The sequence below is a fragment of the Bos mutus genome, chromosome 19 (assembly GCF_027580195.1).
Source record: "Bos mutus isolate GX-2022 chromosome 19, NWIPB_WYAK_1.1, whole genome shotgun sequence".
NCBI classification, from domain to species: Eukaryota; Metazoa; Chordata; class Mammalia; order Artiodactyla; family Bovidae; genus Bos; species Bos mutus.
The window spans coordinates 38,024,487-38,045,152 of NC_091635.1; the positions used below are offsets into that span (position 1 = coordinate 38,024,487).

General features: G+C 44.8%; 1 protein-coding gene across 2 annotated transcripts in view; it reads right to left on the bottom strand.

The window, feature by feature from the left end:
- RPTOR (regulatory associated protein of MTOR complex 1) overlaps positions 1-20,427 on the bottom strand; it is a 324,545-nt gene extending 304,118 nt beyond the window's left edge. Inside the window, exon 1 of one of the 2 annotated variants that reach the window (XM_070390212.1) lies at positions 19,452-20,427. In XM_070390212.1, the coding sequence (XP_070246313.1) occupies positions 19,452-19,613 (162 nt within the window). In that variant the 5' untranslated portion in view covers positions 19,614-20,427. The remainder of the gene's footprint in view (positions 1-19,451) is intronic. The other variant, XM_005907642.3, reaches the window with a different exon arrangement.
- Between the last annotated feature and the right edge of the window lie 239 nt (positions 20,428-20,666).

Here is a 20,666-nt window from a genome sequence, read left to right on the forward strand (position 1 = left end):
CTAGAACTTAGTAACAAAAGCTGAGGCTGTGTGAGAGCAGGGAGTCACTGTACAGAGTAAAGGAGGCACGGATCAGCACTGGAGACAAAGGACCAAATGTAGGTCACAGGAAATGCGGCCCAGACACAGTTCCAAAGTCCGGCTGTCAGAGCCAGGCTTCAGGTCAGCCCCCAAATCCCACTCCCAGTGAGGCCCTCAGGGAGCTGAAGCACTTTCTACTTGACTCATTATTCCTGGAATCCAGGACAGTGCTAGGCCAGTGAGTCCACCCATGGGAAGGCAGCACAGAGCAGGAGTCAGGGACGTTACCAGCAGCAAAAGGCTGTGCGGCAAGCATCTGTCCAGAGAATTTCCCACTGCGGTGTCTGTTAAACCCAGCAGTTTGCCTCATAGGACACATAATGCAGAAATAAAGCATTTCATCTTCAGAGCACCTTTACTAGAAAGAAGGGAACAGTAATGACCTCAACTTCCCGGTCTGACTTGGTAGATTCTGAGAATTGTTTTTATGAGAATATTCATTCTGAATGAAATGAACTTGATGTCAGGAAAAAAATGTGTGAGCTATTATTGAAACCCTAATGTTGCCATGATGGCTTGCAAGAATCACTTCATTTTCTGTAGTGTTCACAAACAGTGATTTATGGGACATATGTCATAAAGTCTAGTTTTTTTACAAACTACATTTACCGGAACCTCACATAAACACATTCAGGTAGAACATGGATCTTAGAGGAGAGCTCCCTCAGGAGCTCAGGAGAGGGGCCAGGGTTGGTACAAAACGTTTTTAAAACAGAAAGGGAGCTAAGTCTGCCTAGTTTGGCGCTCCTCTTAGGATGGCGGTCACCTGAACCACTTGTGCCCCTTATCAACTGATGAGAACAGCAGGCATAGCTCTCTGTCTGGATGCGCAATTTCCACTCCTTTTCTTCCAGTCAATCACATGCAACACTGCACCACCAACAGGAGGCGATGGCTCCTTAGCAGCTGCGCAGTGAGGAGCAGGTGGGCAGAAACCACAGCCGTGCAGGCTGCCCCTTAAACACTGAGCTCAGCTGTGAGCCCCTCAGTCCTCCCACCTCACCAATCGGATCACATTTAATCCTTGTAACACACCACCACGAGGTAGGCAGCCTTAGACCCACTTTACAAAGCAAAACACTAAGATCTACACCAAGAACAGAGAGCTAGAAGAGGAACCAGCTTGGGCCAAGGTCACTCTGACACCACAGTCCATTCTCTTAGATAAAACCTCCACTGCCTGTTCAATTTTTAGAAGTCCACCAAAATTTTCTGAGTCTCCATAACGTGGGACTTTAACCCAATGAGAAATCTCACCCAAGCCTGTCCTGCCAATGGGATGAGAAGCAAGGCAGAAGCCCAGCTCCACAGTTGTCACACTGGGGCCTGGACTCCTGGCTCAGCTCCTCAGCAGTTCAGGAATTCTACGGGGTTGCCTGCCCCCTCTAAGTGGCCTTGGCTCACTCAGGTAACAACAGATGCCTGCCAGGGGTGTTGTCAGGAGTAAGTAAACTAGATCCATGTGGGAAAAAATGCTCAGAAACTGTAAAGCCACAAAGTGGGAGCAGCACAGCTTCTGCCCTCACTACCGCCCCTTCCTGGCCTCTTCCTGCCACCTTCTGTCTCTCCCTCTGTGGGCTCCTCTGCCTTCAAACATTTGTTTGCTGCTGCCCCTACTTCTCTCCTCCCAAAGCCCTGCTCTGCGACCACTGCCTCACTCTACCCCCACCTCCTTGACAACTATTCACCAGAAGTTCAGCTTCCACAAAATTTTCTATTCAACCGAGTCATCACTCACAAAAGACACTAAGGGCTCTAGCTCTGTCATGCAACAAGTATTTATGAAGTCTGTGCTGCGTAACAGACCCTCCCTGGTACACACATTCATTAGCTTTCCTCCAGAAGCACGCTGTTGTCTGATTTCACCTTATGTTACTAACCTCTTGGTTCGAGATTTATAGTAACAACAAAAAATTTTTAAAAAACAAAAACCAATTAAATCTGAAGATATCACTGCAAATGCATGTTTAGCTTAACACAAGTAGAGATGTTACATACAGAAATGTTTACAGATGTGTGTATACACACAGGGGTCAGTATATGCACATGTATCTCTTTGCTCTGTGACCTGAGAGGACCTAAAGGTAGCGACACCCCAGCAGCCACGAACACACCCAGCACCCAGATCTTGGTCTCTAACCCCATCCTCCAATAACAGGAACCAGGGCTCCTTGGAAAAACACCTGAATTTAGAACCAAGGCAGGAAATGCACAAGATGAGCCTGGAGCATCCCGTGCTCCACAAAGTAAATTAGGTGCTTTAAAAAAAGGTCCACCACGGTGGGACTTTGTCAAAGCAGTGCGGGAGCCAACTGAAAGACTTCACTGGCCAAAGATGGAGCAACAAAATACAGTAGTGGATTATAACCCAGAGGACAAAATAAATATCTATGAGTCCATACTGACATTAAGTAAATGATTGAACAGATTAATAAATGGGGAAGAATAGATAAGTCTCCCATACAGAAAAATTCCAGTTAATGTATGCCCTTAGGGAGGTGGAGCACCACTCTCCTCCCCTTTTAAGTGTGGGCTGGGCACAGTAAATTCCTTCCAAAGAGAGCAGGATGAGGGTGGGGAGGGGATATCAAGTGGAGACACCTGACTAACAGGACATCAGCCCATATCAAAGTCATATCAACAGTAATAAGTCATGCTGAGTGCATGGACCTCTGATGTGATATGAGGCGAAAGGCACTTTCCCTCTGTGATCTTCCTCTCCAAAACCTATAACCCCAGTTTTATCATAAGAAAAACATCAAACAAATTCCCACAGAGGGACAGTCTACCAAATCCCTGACCAGTACTGCTATAAACTGTCAACGTCACCCAAAACTAGGAAAAGTCTGAGAGACCATCATGACATTCCGTCGTCACATTTCCTCGGACCCTAAGGAAATGTGATGACGAAATGTAATGTGGCATCGTGGGTGGGATCCTGGAGCAGAAAGAAGACAACAGGTAAAAACAGGAAATCCAAATAAATTACAGAAAGACTTTAGTTGATAATAATGTATCAATGTTGATTCATTAGTTATGACAAACAGAAACATGTACAAAGTTCTAAGGGTAAAAGAAGAACCATGCAAGGAAACACCAAACTGAACAGAATTCACTGGGCACAGCTCATCACCAACACCCTTGGGCACGGGGACAAGGGGTGCAGTGGGGATGGATGAAGGCCAGACACCAAGGGGACCAGAGGCTGGGAACCACTGATGCACCGCTTTCAATATTTCCCATTGAAACATTCTTTAAGGAAAACTTTCTCCAAGTTCCACAGCCAGATACACACTCTTCCCCTCCTGAATGCTGGTAATGGCTCATTCCTCTCCCTCCTGTTAATACATCCAGCTGGAATCAGCAAGCCATTCTGTGGCCTCCTGTAACCAGTCAATGGCCAAGTGTGATCAAGCCTTGTTCCAGGGAGAACTGGGGCTGCCTAGGTGTCTCACTGGCATTTCCCTAGCTCCAGTCATGGCCAGCTCCTCCCTGCTTCCACCTTCCCCTCCTCAGGAGGCTTCTGACCTATTTCCCCTCCCTTACACACACTTATACACCCACATATGTATATACACGTTCCCTGGTGGCTCCGTTGGTAAAGAGTCTATCTGCAGTGCAGGAGACCCGGGTTCAATCCCTGGGTCAGGAAGATCTCCTGGAGAAGGAAATGACAGCCTACTCCAGTATTCTTGCCTGAAGAACAGCTGCCGGGAGGAGCTACCCGATGCCCGAGGTCAGGGGCGGCGGCCGAGAGGAGCAACCCCACGTCCATAGAGCGGTGGCTGCGCGGGCGCAGGAGGGCCAAGAGGAGCTACTCCACATTCAAGGTCAGGAGGGGTGGTGGTCAGGATACCCCTCGTCCAAGGTAATGAGCAGTGGCTGCAGTTTGCTGGAGCAGCCGTGAAGAGATACCCCACATACAAGGTAAGAGAAACCCAAGTAAGATGGCAGGTGTGGCGAGAGGGCATCAGAGGGCAGACACACTGAAACCATACTCACAGAAAACTAGTCAATCTAATCACGCTAGGACCACAGCCTTGTCTAACTCAATGAAACTAAGCCGTGCCCGTGGGGCCACCCAAGACAGGCGGGTCATGGTGGAGAGGTCTGACAGAATGTGGTCCACTGGAGAAGGGAATGGCAAACCACTTCAGTATTCTTGCCTTGAGAACCCCATGAACAGTATGAAAAGGCAAAATGATAGGATACTGAAAGAGGAACTCCCTAGGTCGGTAGGTGCCCAATATGCTACTGGAGATCAGTGGAGAAATAACTCCAGAAAGAATGAATGGATGGAGCCAAAGCAAAAACAATACCCAGTTGTGGATGTGACTGGTGATAGAAGCAAGGTCTGATGCTGTAAAGAGCAATATTGCATAGGAACCTGGAATGTCAGGTCCATGAATCAAGGCAAATTGGAAGTGGTTAAACAGGAGATGGCAAGAGTGAACGTCGACATTCTAGGAATCAGCAAACTAAAATGGACTGGAATGGGTGATTTTAACTGAGATGACCATTATATCTACTACTGCGGGCAGGAATCCCTTAGAAGAAATGGAGTAGCCATCATGGTTGACAAAAGAGTCCAAAATGTAGTACTTGGATGTAATTTCAAAAATGACAGAATGACCTCTGTTCATTTCGAAGGCAAACCATTCAATATCACGGTAATCCAAGTCTATGCCCCAACCAGTAATGCTGAAGAAGCTGAATGGTTCTATGAAGACCTACAAGACCTTTTATAACTAACACCCAAAAAAGATGTCCTTTTCATTATAGGGGACTGGAATGCAAAAGTAGGAAGTCAAGAAACACCTGGAGTAACAGGCAAATTTGGCCTTGGAATACAAAATGAAGCAGGCCAAAGGCTAATAGAGTTTTGCCAAGAGAATGCACTGGTCATAGCAAACACCCTCTTCCAACAACACAGGAGAAGACTCTACACATGGACATCACCAGATGGTCAGCACCGAAATCAGACTGATTATATTCTTTGCAGCCAAAGATGGAGAAGCTCTATACAGTCAGCAAAAACAAGACCGGGAGCTGACTGTGGCTCAGATCATGAACTTCTTATTGCCAAATTCAGACTTAAATTGAAGAAAGTATGGAAAACCACTAGACCATTCAGGTATGACCTAAATCAAATCCCTTATGATTATACAGTGGAAGTGAGAAATAGATTTAAGGGACTAAATCTGATAGGTAGAGTGCCTGATGAACTATGGACAGAGGTTCGTAACATAGTACAGGAGACAGGGATCAAGACCATCCCCATGGAAAAGAAATGCAAAAAGCAAAATGGCTGACTGGGGAGGCCTTACAAATAGCTGTGAAAAGAAGAGAAGCAAAAAGCAAAGGAGAAAAGCAAAGATATAAGCATCTGAATGCAGAGTTCCAAAGAATAGCAAGGAGAGATAAGAAAGCCTTCCTCAGCGATAAATGCAAAGAAATAGAGGAAAACAACACAATGGGAAAGACTAGAGATCTCTTCAAGAAAATCAGAGATACCAAGGGAACATTTCATGCAAAGATGGGCTCAATAAAGGACAGAAATGGTACGGACCTAACAGAAGCAGAAGATATTAAAAAGAGGTGGCAAGAATACACAGAAGAACTGTACAAAAAAAGATCTTCATGACCAAGATAATCACGATGGTGTGATCACTCACCTAGAGCCAGACATCCTGGAATGTGAAGTCAAGTGGGCCTTAGAAAGCATCGCTACGAACAAAGCTAGTGGAGGTGATGGAATTCCAGTTGAGCTATTTCAAAGCCTGAAAGATGATGCTGTGGAAGTGCTGCACTCAATATGCCAGCAAATTTGGAAAACTTAGCAGTGGCCACAAGACTGGAAAAGGTCAGTTTTCATTCCAATCCCAAAGAAAGGCAATGCCAAAGAATGCTCAAACTACCACACAATTGCACTCATCTCACACGCTAGTAAAGTAATGCTCAAAATTCTCCAAGCCAGGCTTCAGCAATATGTGAACCGTGAACTTCCAGTTGTTCAAGCTGGTTTTAGAAAAGGCAGAGGAACCAGAGATCAAATTGCCAACATCCGCTGGATCATCAAAAAAGCAAGAGAGTTCCAGAAAAACATCTATTTCTGCTTCATTGACTATGCCAAAGCCTTTGACTGTGTGGATCACAATAAACTGTGGAAAATTCTGAAAGAGATGGGAACACCAGACCACCTGACCTGCCTCTTGAGAAACCTGTATGCAGGTCAGGAAGCAACAGTTAGAACTGGACATGGAACAACAGACTGGTTCCAAATAGGACAAGGAGTACGTCAAGGCTGTATATTGTCACCCTGCATATTTAACTTCTATGCAGAGTACATCATGAGAAATGCTGGGCTGGAGGAAGCACAAGCTGGAATCAAGATTGCTGGGAGAAATATCAATAACCTCAGATATGCAGATGACACCACCCTTATGGCAGAAAGTGAAGAGGACCTAAAAAGCCTCTTGATGAAGGTGAAAGAGGAGAGTGAAAATGTTGGCTTAAAACTCAACATTCAGAAAACGAAGATCATGGCATCTGGTCCCATCACTTCATGGGAAGTAGATGGGGAAACAGTAGAAACAGTGTCAGACATTATTTTTCTGGGCTCCAAAATCACTGCAGATGGTGATGGCAGCCATGAAATTAAAAGACACTTATTCCTTGGAAGGAAAGTTATGGCCAACCTAGATAGCATATTGAAAAGCAGAGACATTACTTTGCCAACAAAGGTCCATCTAGTCAAGGCTATGGTTTTTCCAGTGGTCATGTATGGATGTGAGAGTTGGACTGTGAAGAAAGCTGAATGCCAAAGAAATGATGCTTTTGAACTGTGGTGTTGGAGAAGACTCTTGAGAGTCCCTTGGACTGCAAGGAGATCCAACCAGTCCATTCTAAAGGAGATCAGTCCTGGGTCTTCTTTGGAAGGAATGATGCTAAAGCTGAAACTCCAGTACTTTGGCCACCTCATGCGAAGAGTTGACTCATTGGGAAAGACTCTGATGCTGGGAGGGATTGGGGGCAGGAGGAGAAGGGGATGACAGAGGATGAGATGGCTGGATGGCATCACCGACTCGATGGACGTTGAGTTTTAGTGAACTCTGGGAGTTGGTGATAGACAGGGAGGCCTGGTGTGCTGCAATTCATGGGGTCGCAAAGAGTCGGACACGACTGAGCGACTGAACTGAACTGATGTATATACACACACATATATACATATACACTCACATACCTACACAAGCATACACATAAACACACACAAACTCACTCCCCTCCTCCACTCTAACATTTCTAATATGCAATCCTGATCATGTCACCACCCTGCTTTAAAACTGTCCTTAATAGTCCTTAAGACAAAACCCAAATTCCCAAGGCCTTACAAAGCTTGTCAAGACCTGCCCTGCTCGTCTCTCCACTATCATGGGTCTCCCGGCACTTCTCTCTGCAGTCTTTGCTCCATTTACCTGTTCTCAGCAATTATTCAGTGAGCACCTGCCACCAATCAGTCTCTACATGAGAAGCTGGAGATACTGCACAAACAAGACACAGTCTCTGTCCTAATGACATGACCCATGTCAGAAGATGACAAAGCAGCTAGGGCTGCAGTGGGAGCTGGGGCATGGTCTTGGGGAGGATGGAGCAAAGCGATATCCAAAGATAGGCTCTCTCGCCTCTCCACCTCGACACACCTCTGCCCTCCCTCCTGCCCTCTCCCTTCTTTCCTTTTTCCTCTCTTTCAGGTACAGCGGGCCTTCCAGGAGGCTTTCTCCCCACTCTGCAGGCAGCCACCACCACCCCAACCCCTCTTCCGCACTAAACTGGTAAACTCCCTAAAAGCAGGAGCTATTCACCAATGAATCACCAACACCTAGCACTGTATCCGGCACATGCTGCTGCTGCTGCTGCTGCTAAGTCGCTTCAGCCGTGTCCAACTCTTAGCAACCCCATGGACTGCAGCCTACCAGGCTCCTCCATCCATGGGATTTTCTAGGCAAGAGTACTGGAGTGGGGTGCCACTGTCTTCTCCAATCCGGCACATAGAGGCCCTTAATAAATATTTGCTGAATCACTGAATTATTTAAACCAGTTTTGGAGACTTTACCACGCTTGCCCCTCCCTGCATCCTCATGACCTGACCTGCACACACTTCCCCCGCCTGCATCAGGGACCCCCTACTGCACACAAAGCAGGGCTCAACCCACCCAGTACCGTGGACATACAGACACCACCTAAATGTCTAGCAAGCAGAAGTCCTTAAATCACTACTTTGTTACTCAAGTGCGGATACATAATTACTGTGTTTTTACTTAACACTGTAAAAGGATGCCTTTTTCTCTAATAAGATAAAATTCCTCAAGGGGCCACACCCACATCTTCTGTCTCCTCAGATCCCACACTACCCCAGGCTCAGTGCCATGTATGTAAATGGTACAAAGCGCTCATAAGAACAATATTTCCCCACAAAACACTGAGAAGCCCTGTAGGTTGCTTTTGGATAGCACACACTGGTAGTTGGGATTTGTGCATTTCTGTATATACAGTTTGCCTCCAACAATACTGTAAGTGAATATTAACCTCTCCGTTAATAAGTGTGCTTCCCCAAGTGCCATGGGTTAGCAAACTCCCCTCTGTGCATTCCAGCCAACAAATGACTCAGGAAGGATGAAGGAGCCAGGTTCTCACCGCTCGGAAGGAAGTAACAAGCCTGTTAAGAGGGACAGAGGAGACGGGGTCCAGTGATAATCACCTCTGTACATCACAGTATGATGCCAGCGGTAAGAAAGCAATAAATCCAGACAGACATGGATGCCTCCACCCAGCATCTCTGCTGAGGTGGCCCACAAACAATGGCACATCAGTAGCCATGCCAGACCTGGTGCCAGGTATCGCATCTGAATTCTGTTTTCCACCAAAAGGAACTGAGGATCATTGGAGAAAAGGCTAATTCCAGGGCTGAGGCAGGGAAAATACACGATGACCCTGGAACATCTCATTGTGCCAAAAAGCTAAGGAATGTTCAAGCCTGGTACATCCAAGGCCACGGATGACAATGTGAAGAGGCCTTGCTAGGCAAGAAAATAAGCGATGACAGGGATGGGCCAAGTGAACAACATTAATAAGGTTGGGACCAAGCAACAAGGTGTGCTTTCTGATACAACGCTCGGGAAAAAGCACGACTTCAGCAGCATCCTCACACAAAATGTGTAACATGAATCTGAGTACTGGGAAACATCAGGACATTCCACAATGGAATAGGAAACCTGAGAGTGTTCCACAAAATATCTGCCTGTATTCTTTTAAAATGTCAAGGTCACCAAAGTCAGAGACAGAAAGTAGGATGGTGGTTACCAGGTGCTGGGGAGGGGAGGGAGACTTAGTGTTTAATGGGGACAGAGCTTCAGTTTGGGCAGATGAGAAAGGTCTGGAGATGGACGCTGGTGATGGCTGAACAATGTACTTAATAACTGTAGCCTTAAAAATGGTTTAAATTATGAACTTCATATTATATATATTTTATGACAATAAAAAATAAAATATTTTTTTTAATTTTTTAAAAAGGTCAAGGAACTCTAAGAAAGCCTAAGAAACTCCTTTAGATTAAAGGAGGCTTTCTGCTTTATTGACTATACCAAAGCCTTTGACTGTGTGGATCACAATAAACTACGGAAAATTCTGAAAGAGATGGGAATACCAGACCACCTGACATGCCTCTTGAGAAACCTGTATGCAGGTCAGGAAGCAACAGTTAGAACTGGACATGGAACAACAGACTGGTTCCACATAGGAAAAGGAATACGTCAAGGCTGTATATTGTCACCCTGCTTATTTAACTTATGTGCAGAGTACATCATGAGAAACGCTGGGCTGGATGAAGCACAGCTGGAATCAAGATTACTGGGAGAAATATCAATAACCTCAGATATGCAGATGACACCACCCTTATGGCACACTTCATGGGAAAGAGATGGGGAAACAGTGGAAACAGTGTCAGACTTTATTTTGGGGGGCTCCAAAATCACTGCAGATGGTGACTGCAGCCATGAAATTAAAAGACGCTTACTCCTTGGAAGAAAAGTTATGACCAACCTAGATACCATATTCAAAAGCAGAGACGTTACTTTGCCAACAAAGGTCCGTCTAGTCAAGGCTATGGTTTTTCCAGTGGTCATGTATGGATGTGAGAGTTGGACTGTAAAGAAAGCTGAATGCCAAAGAATTGATGCTTTTGAACTGTGGTGTTGGAGAAGACTCTTGAGAGTCCCTTGGAATGCAAGGAGATCCAACCAGTCCATTCTAAAGGAGATCAGCCCTGGGTGTTCTTTGGAAGGAATGATGCTAAAGCTGAAACTCCAGTACTTTGGCCACCTCATGCGAAGAGTTGACTCATTGGAAAAGACTATGATGCTGGGAGGATTGGGGCAGGAGGAGAAGGGGATGACAGAGGATGAGATGGCTGGATGGCATCACTGACTCAATGGACATGAGTCTGAGTGAACTCCGGGAGTTGGTGATGGACAGGGAGGCCTGGCATGCTGCGGTCCATGGGGTCGCAAAGAGTCAGACACGACTGAGCGACTGAACTGAACTGAACTGAAGAAGAACTAAAGAGCCTCTTGATGAAAGTGAAAGAGGAGAGTGAAAAAGTTGGCTTAAAGCTCAACATTCAGAAAACTAAGATCATGGCATCCGGTTCCATCACTTCATGGGAAATAGATGGGGAAACAATGGAAATAGTGGCTGACTTCATTTTTCTGGGCTCCAAAATCACTGCAGATAGTGATTGCAGCCATGAAATTAAAAGACGCTTACTCCTTGGAAGTAAAGTTATGACCAACATAGACAGCATATTAAAAAGCAGAGACATTACTTTGTTAACAAAGGTCCGTCTGAGCGACTGAGCTGAAACAGACGAGACTTCTTAGGCAGTGCATGAACCTGGATGCGAGAGGGCAGAATGGCTGATAAAGGAGCAAACCAGCCACAGCATTTCAACGTGAACTGGATTAGTAATAGCAGTATATCAAGGACAAATGTTCTGAGTTTTACAACTGTCCTATGTTTACGTAAGATGATGTCCTTTGTTCTTAGGAGACACACACAGTAAGGCATAAAAGAGCACTGTCTCCAAGTAAGTCATGTCCAACCCCCTGCAAGCCCATGGACTGCAGCATGCCAGGCTTCCCTGTCTTTCACCATCTCCCAGAGTTTGCTCAAACTCATGTCCACTGAATTGGTAATGCCATCCAACCATCTCATCCTCTGTCGTCCCCTTCTCCTCCTATCTTCTATCTTTCCCAACTTACTCTTTAATAATTTGGGGGAAAGAATTACATATTCTCATTTATAAGTAGAGAAGAGTAAATGAGGCAAGATGTAAAAACTGGTGAATCTGGGTAAGGTACACTGGAATTCATTACACTATTCTTGTGATTTTTCTGTGTGAAATTATACATAAAAAAAAAAAAAAAAAAAGCTAGTCGCAATAATCCACCTGGAAAGCACACCTGTCGCTGGCTGTCTCTCCTCACCTGTCTCCCCTTCTGTTTTAAAGGCACAACCTTCTCTGCAGAATTGAATGTACTGGGCAAGTTTAAGGTTCAAGAACATGATTAAAGCATTAACATATTATGCCATATATTTACTGGAATGGCCTTTTCTATGCATTTAACTAGACTTACAAAAAGAAAATAGTATCCACCTTGAGCTCTACGAAAACAAGCATGGTGGATGCTCAAAGCACTTTAATGGCTTCTGAACAAAAAGAAGACAGAGTCAGACACCTGGAGGACACCCTCTATATATAAGCCACATGGATTTTGTTAGAACTCTAGCTTTAGAACTCCACAAGGTGATAATGAGGCAGAAACATCCTCATCCATTTCAGGAAACTTCCACAGCACAGCATGTTGTTCAAAATGGAAAACGGCACATTTTTTAAAGCAGGTGAAAAAATATCTTTGTAGATGTCCCTTTGGAGCTCCTGAGTCTCACATGACAAATGCCAATAGAAAGCTTATACACTTCAAATGCAAAGTGAGAGAGTGACTGACAAAGCAGCAGGGCCCGCCGTCCTCCACCCCTTCCTCCCCCAGCCCCGGTGGCTCTCACCTGGATTACCCTGCTCCCCTCCCCAGCTGGTGATCCCACCTTCACCGTAACCCCTCTCCAAACCCTCCACTCCACCCACAGTCAAAAAGACCTTTCAAAACACAAATCTATGTCTGACATTCCCTTGCTTAAATCCTTAAGCAGCTCCTATCACCAAATAGGTCAACAGTGAGTTTAATGCTGGGTCAACCTAACTGATTTATAGGTTTCAAAAGTGCAGTTCAATGCAAATGATTTACTTAAATACACTCAAGGAGGCCATGGCCTCCTCCCCTGTAAATACACCACGTATTATAATCTGGTATTGACATCTGTCTGTCCCACCAGACACCAAGGTATGGTACAGCACACTGAGTGAGTAGTAAACCTCCACTGAGCTGGAGTGAAGGTTTCTACCCTCTACCACCTACCTCCCCTCACCACCTGGATCCATTCTCCTCCCCTCACAGAATGAAGCCATCCTGGGTGGGTGGCAGTGTGTCTCCCTGCAGGACACGATCTAGAAGTCTGGGGCAACAGGAGGCCCTAACCCTGCCCAAAGGACTAGACGTAAGACAGACGCCTTCACAGTCGCAAAGGCCCTCCACAAGCTCAGAGGATGGAAAGAGGGTCCCAGATCCCCTTCAAGTCTGTCACCTGATTTCTGGTCAAGCTTGCTGTTTTTGGCCAACCATCTAATACCTCACACCTTCTTCCTAGTTTAAGTTTGATGCCCACTTTAACTAAACTAAGAAGTCTCAAACATTTGATAACAGGACATCTAACTACTCTTAAAGAGCTTTTTATATGAGTAACACTTATCAGTATTTTCAATCTTAGAGGCTAAAACCAAAAAAAAAAAAAAAATAATACATTTCCTTGTTAATTTATTTAAAAATTATACTTATTACATTTTCAATAAATATTTATATGAAAAATAACTATATTTTCAAAAAATTGTTAGACAAGTGACATTGTTTTCTGAACATCTCTTTAATGTCAGCCTTAATAGAAAACAGCTGACCTCTCACATGCTACACTCAATCCGTTGTGATATGTTGTTCTACATATGTGAGAAAAATATGGACTAAAAAAGAAATATAGTTGGAAAGGACAGGAGTATCAGAATAGCCAATAATTGGACATATTCTTCTTTGATATTATGTCAAAACTCAGTATTTGGTAATTTCTTAAAGGTCTACTGCAATCTATCTGAACAGAATAGAAAATGTAATCCATCCAAAACCACAGCCATGACTTTTCACACTCTATTATGTTAAAATCCATTGGCCCAACTTTGGATCTTTTACCCATGGATGATTTTATAATATCATGAATCAGTCACTTGAAAATATTGGTTCACTGAATTATGCAGATGTTCCAAGTGTGAAACACATTTCATTCTACAATATAAAAGCAAACTGTATTCATTAACACCCCCATCACCTCATCAGAAACATCTTCACGTGCTGGGAAGCTGGGCACCGCACAGTGGCCAATACAGGTGTTCTGCAACTCTCATTCTCACTTGAGAGCTTAAATCTTACCACTGGCAACAAATAAAGTGAAGCTAACTCAATTTATCTTTGAGAAACTATCTGCCAGAACCCAAGCCTGACCGGCCTGCCAGCCTCCTCCAGGTACAGCTTGCGTTCCGGGAAGGGCTGCGGCTGGCGGCCCCAGCAACCACAGATGCTCTTCCTCCAACAACCACACCTAGGATCAAAGAGGTGTGTGCTAAAGAGCCAAGACTTAAGAAAACTAATCATTTTAATGCCTTATGAAGGGCATTCTGAAGTGAAACTGGAAGCTTTTTTTACTGTGAGTGCACAGTGATGAAGAAAACAATAACCACCAGCCCAGTCTGACACCACCGTCTGGATTCGCACTCAGGCACCAGCAGTTTCACCCACCATCACCTCTGCACCATCAATGCCCCTGTCAACATGAGGAAAAGACCAATAGGCCAACAATGATGAGTGTTGCTTCAGGAACCCAGGCGAGCGCACCGTGAGAACAGCTGGGCTGTGTCATCAGCATCGCCATCCGTTACTGCTCTGGGGCTAGTGCACTGTCTGCATCCCCGCACCACCAGCCCCTCATCTTCCCCACGTTTTTGTTTCAGACTCCCTGGTCTCTGAACAGGAGGCTTCCAGTGGAGTGGAGGCACTGTGATACACTTTTGGTTGTTTCTTTTTACCTGGGCTTTGTTTCTCAGATTTCGCTTCTTCTGTTGGAGCCCTGAAATGATGTCCCTGCAGGCCAGCCTATTAATCAAGACTCAGTTTCCTCATCAATCACATGGAGGTAACAATCCCTGCTATTGAGTCTTAAAAGACATAATCTGTGTGGAAGTCCTTTGTGAGTGATTCATTTTTTCACCAGTACTTTTTAAAAATAACTTTATTTTTTATTTATTCATTTATTTTGGCTGTTTCGGGCCTTCGTTGCTGCTTGGGCTTTTCCCTAGTTATGGAGCGCAGGTGGCTACTCTCTAGTTGCAGTGGGTGGGTTTCTCACTGCAGTGGCCTCTCGTTTTGGAGCACGGGCTCTACGGCACGTGGACCCAGTAGCTCCCACTTGTGTGCTCCAGAGCCCAGGCTCCATAGTTGTGGGGCTCGGGCTTGTGGCTCCATGGCATGTGGGATCTTTCCAGATCAGGAATCGAACCCGAATCTCCTGCACTGGCAGGCAGATTCTTCACCACTGAGCCACTAGGGAAGGCCCTCATCAGTACATTTTTACTGAAACGCTACTGTGTACCAAGCACCATCCTTTATGACAGTGGAGACAAGGTCTTTGCTTTATGATAAAAAGATAATTTCTGGGGATGGAGTATGAAGAAAAATATCAGAGACATAAAGAGAGATCCTGAGCCATTGGGGAGCTGCTTAAGATGGGGTGATCAGGGAAGGTCTCTGAGAAAGTGACCTAGACGCTGGCTACAAACCACAAGAAAGAGCCGACTGTGCAAAGGTGAGATGGAAGAGCATTCCAGGCCTTTCCATTCAAGAAGCAGAAAAGGCAGGCGGGACCAGATTATGAAGCTTTGTGAACCAGGGTGGCTTCTCTGTTCTACTCCAAGTACTAGGAAGCCAGGGAGAGGCCTAGTAAGGAAGTGACAGGATCTGATTTATACTTTAACAAGATCCCTCTGACCACTATGTGAAGAATAAGTTGTCAAACTTCCCTGGTGGTCCAGTGGTTAAGAATCCACCTGCCAATGCAGGGGACATCAGTTCCATTCCTGGTCCAGAAGATTCCACATGCTGCATCGCAATACTGAAGCCTGAATGCCTAGAGCCTGTGTGCCCCAACAAGAGAAGACATCACAATGAGAAGCCTGAATCACCGCAACAAAGAGCAGCCCCTGCTCATCACAGCCAGCCCTGCACACAGCAAAGAAGATCCAGTGCAACCAAAAATAAATGAAAAAAAAAATTTTAAGAGTAAATTGTAGGGCAAGAGAAGACACAAGGAGACCAGTCAGGACATGATTCTAGTTGTCCAGATGAAACATGGTAATTGCCTGGACTGGGCTCACAGCAGTGGAGACAAAATGAGGTAGTCCAATACAGAATACACTCTGGAGGCAAAGCTGACAGGTCCTACTGATGAAACGGATTGTACAAAGAGGAGAGGAAGAGGAAATAATTACGAATCTAATTACGAATAAATTCCAGATGTACAGGTTGAAACAGCTGAGTGGGTGGTGAAGGCAGTCTGTTGTGATGGAGAAAACCAAGGCAAACCAGGCAGCCAGGTACCTGAGACAGGAGTCAAGGCATGTAGACGGCACGTAAAACCATGAGACTAGATGAGGTCAGCTAGCAAGGGGCATACAGAATAAAGAGATCTCCAAGATCAAGTTCCCAGGTACTACACACTCTGCTGTCAACCACAAAGGAGTCTGAGGAGGACCAATTAGTGACCTCAGAGGAAAACCTGGAGTTTCAGGAAGACATAGATGCAAGTGAGGGAAAAGCTTTATGAAGGAGGGAGTGGTCCACCCTGGAATGCTGCCAAAAAGTTGAAAAGATAGAGACAGAGAAGTGACATTTAGGTTTAGCAACAAATAATCACCATGTAGAAGGACAGCCTGAGTGGCATGAAGGGAGTCTAAATGGAATAGACTGAGAGGATTCAAAGTGAGGAAACAGGGAGTAAGAAAGAGTTGTAAAGTATTACTACGTAGCCTTGCTCCAAAGACAACCTAAATATTTGACTGTCCACATAACAGTTTAATGTAATCTACTCAGCTTCCTCCATGGTTTATTCAAGTTTGGCTACAAAGCAAGGTGACTAAGTCTAAAGACTGGTTTGGGAAATGGTTTCATCATTTTATAGCTATATCTCTTGCACACTTGCAGGTACAGTGTGTCTGCTGATGGTTTTCTTTCAGAGCAGTAGCTCTCATGTTCCTGGACTTCATGCCACACATGCAAGGTAAAGATTCATCTGAGACCAATTATATCCACATGCCCACTTTCTAGAAAATGAACTCTGTGATAACGATGAAGTATCACAGTAAAACCCAAATGGGGGAGTTCTACACAAATCTGTTTTAGCCATAGGTCCGTGAATGATTCATTTTTGAACTGTAATTCATATGTCTAGTTATTTGAAAATCACAAATCAAAAATGCCATCGATGCATATACACATTTACTACACACAGAAGTAACTAAAAAACCAACTTGATAATTTGATAATAACAGTACTGAACTAACAGTAACTTAGTAATTAAAATGCAACAATAGTGGCATCTGAAAACCAGAAATGATTTAACACCAAGATTGCAGGAATTCCAAACAAGAGTGTACTGTAATTCTGTGAGGATGCCAAATACTGAGCGGCAGAAAACTTGGAGTTGTTACTCAACTTTGGTAAAGTTGTCGATTTTAGGAACACTTAACAACTCCACTAAATAGGACACCAGCAAGAAACTGCTTATACATATACAGTAAAAGTATGTGGACTTGCCTGCGGATCACAGGAAAAAGCAATGATTGAGTCCGCATTTAGGGCAATCGATGGTGCACCAGAAGTGGTCTACATTGGTCCGCATACAGGACAACTGGACCCACACCTGCTGCTTTTTGACAACGCTGCACCATCAGACTGCTGGAGACCACCCCAGCACAGGGAAATAGTCTGGCCTGGATGCCCATGTGCTCAACAGTCCTAGAATCTTGAAATCACATATAGGTACCCCTTGGCCAGAGCCAGCCCCACAGATACACTGCTTCATGGTTTATAATATTTCAAGTCGTTCCAATATTTTAAAATTGGAAAACCTTACATTAAAAAAAAAGTTTTCTGGCTTCTCAAAGAAAAGAAAGAGAAAGGGAGACCTGGCCAGGCTCAGCTGCCCCTTGAGCTGCACCCTGTGCTCTTTGGAGCCCCACTGATCCCACCCTCCAGAAAGTCAGAAACGAGTCAAACCTCAGCTGCAATTTGTCTCTGAATCTGCACCATTATTCTCCTTCTACCTGGCTTTTTTATACTACCTCTCAACTCTCAGCATCATTTGGATTTGCACCCTTCGTCCCAGTAGAATGTACTGAAAAAGCCCCCTGAGGGTCTAACCAGGGAAAAGAGACTACAAGGATGGCCAGATGCCAAGTTCTCAGAAACAACTAAAAAGGTTAGCTGCTGATATTTTTTCTTTATTAAACAACTTGCAAAGGCTGGATACTTTCTCAGCTAGCTCTAAGTCACAATCTCAGTAACTACTCAGACTCCCAAAACTTTTCTTCCTCTTAATAACCTATGAGTAGCTTATCAGGGAATGTTGATCATTCACAAGTTGTTTTAAATAAAAGGTCAAAAATGAATCCATTAATCAGTTTTGAACAGTTTAAGTATGTTTTAAACCTGTTTAACAGTTTAGGAAAACTACATTTCAAAAGAAAAAAAAAAGCCCTTCAATTAGAATGAAAAAAGATTTCAGTTACTTTTTAGAATAAATCTTTTCATATATGGACAGCAACCACAAAAGCTTTAAACCACGTAATTAGTACTAAAGCGGAATAAGACAGACTTTATACAATCTTTTCCAATGACCATCTCTGTTACTCCCTAAACTACTTTTGGATGAAACAGATTTTCCTGACCTTTTGGGCATGCTCAGTAGCTCAGTCCTGTCTGACTGCAATCTCATGGGCTGTAGCCCACCAGGCTCCTCTGTCCACGGGATTTTCCAGGCAAGAATAATGGAGTGTCACTTCCTTCTCCAAACCTTTTGAAGGTACGCCAAATAACAACTGAAGCACTAGTTACTAGTGACTGAATAACTAAAATTACCATAAGGGTAATTGTATATATGTTCAACATCATATACTGAAAACAACCATCTTATATAAGCATATCCATCAGCCCAGAGCAAGCACACTACATGATAATACCAACTACCCTTCTTAGGCTAAAAAGTTCAAATAAATAAAGACAGTCTTGAAGCAGAAAACAAAACACAAAAAGACAAATTATAAATATGTATGGGTGACACAGTCCCACCCTTTTGCTCTGGAGACCAGGAAATAGATGGTGGTTGAACAAAATTGACTTTCTTTCCTAGCAGCCTGGGTCACTATCCACATTCCAACACCATAAGGAACCACTATTAGACCCAAGTTCCAACTCCTCATACTCTACTATTAGAGAAATTCTGCCTCCAAGTAATAGTAACAGGACATGACATAAAAGGAGCAAAGCCTAGATTCAAGACAAATTGCTTAGAAGGCTTTGGTAAAGTTCATTGTAACTTTAAAACAACTTTGCATTAATTTGTTACTAGCTGAACATTTGCCAGTAATCTTGTTTCCTAGCATACTATATTAGACTTCTGCATTCTACCTAGCTTGGACCAAAAAAAAAAAAAAAAAGTAATCTAGCTACTAAAAGTAGACCTACCACGTGGGGACAAATATTACATCCCAAGTTGTCTTTCCTCTAAGTGTTAACAGTACTAAGTATATCCAAAAAAGCATGCAAATACTTGCAACGCTGTATTTTCTAACTTGTGTAACTTTCATTGTCTGAATTAGAACTTCCTTTGAATCTAATTAACACTATCCAGTGAATAACTACTAACCAAAACAGCCTTTTCCATTTACAACCAAAACTGGAGTCTGAAATGATTTGTGCTTTTTAGTTGACCGGCAACATGTGTCTGGGAAAAAATATCGCCGCTCTACCAAGGACATACTTCTGGCTCTGAACTTTCTTGAAAAAACTACCCAGGTCCAAGGGGCGCAGGCGCTATCCACTTACCCGATCCTTCATCCTCCAGCTCTGAGCTAAGGATTTGGAGCCTTCGATTTTCTCACAGTGCCTCTTTTTCATAAAAGCCAAAGGCAGGTTCCAGTCTGTAAGGTCAGCTTCATCTTCCTCCCCGAGTCCCAAGAGAGGCGACTGCAGCATCTCGGACTCCATGAGCGGGGGAGGGGGTGGGGGAGTCCTGGGCAGCAAACGCTCGAGAACCTCCAGCCTTGAAAACTAGTGTGTACCAGAATGGGTGAAATAAGAAACAGAAAAGGGGGAAGTAGAAAAAGAAATGGGTGGAGAGAGTGTGGAGACCCTCACTCAGGCAAAGTCTGAGATTCTTCTCTCTAACTCTGCGCGGGAAGTCGGAGGGGGTGGCAAGAAGGGTGGGAAATGAGGGAACCAAGAGGCTCCGCACAGACACACACACGCCCCCAGTTCCCAAGCCACCGGCTGCTTCTGAGGGCGTCAGTTCCCAGAGGGGCTGCGAGCGGAGCTGTCAAAGGCGTGCGAGACTCCAGGCCTCACGATGACCCTGCTCTCGGCCTCCAACGTCTCAGCCGATCCGAGGACAGGCAGGCCGCCAGCTCTTGGTGCCGATTCGCCGACTGGGCTGAGGTCTTCGGCCGAGGGGATGAGGTTCAGAGCGCCTGAGGTCTCCTGCAGCCACTCTCAGCCCTGCGGGTCGCGCACTTGCCGGAGCTGCTGCAACCAGAGCCAGGACCGGCCCATCGTGCTCGCCCGCAGCCGGCTCCTCAGCCCTGGGTCCGCGCGGCCTGGCCGGTTCTGGCCTCCAGCCCTATGGCTCTCGCCCGTCTGAGAACGAGTCTTGAGAGACAGGCTACACAGAGCTGCGGAAAAGACGGGTAATGTGGGCTTATTGGGTTTGGGGAGTTTTGCCCTCTGGTTTCAAGCTACAGTGAAACTCCGCTCATCAGCACATCAAGGAGGACGCCATATTGCCAAGACCCAGCATGCAGCGCGATCTACGGCGTGGGTAACAAGCCAAACTTCTTCAGAGCGTTCCGGCCGCGCTTCCCAAGAGGCGACGAGAGAAGTCTCCGCCCCCCTGTTACCATCGTTACCACAATTCAGCTTGCTAGTTTATAGCTTTTCGTTCAATAGATGCGTCACATCAAAGTCAGTCCTATAAATGAAACTGTGTTAATTTAATTAATTTTGAAAAAATCTTTATTATTACAAGTAGACCTACATCCTTCTGAA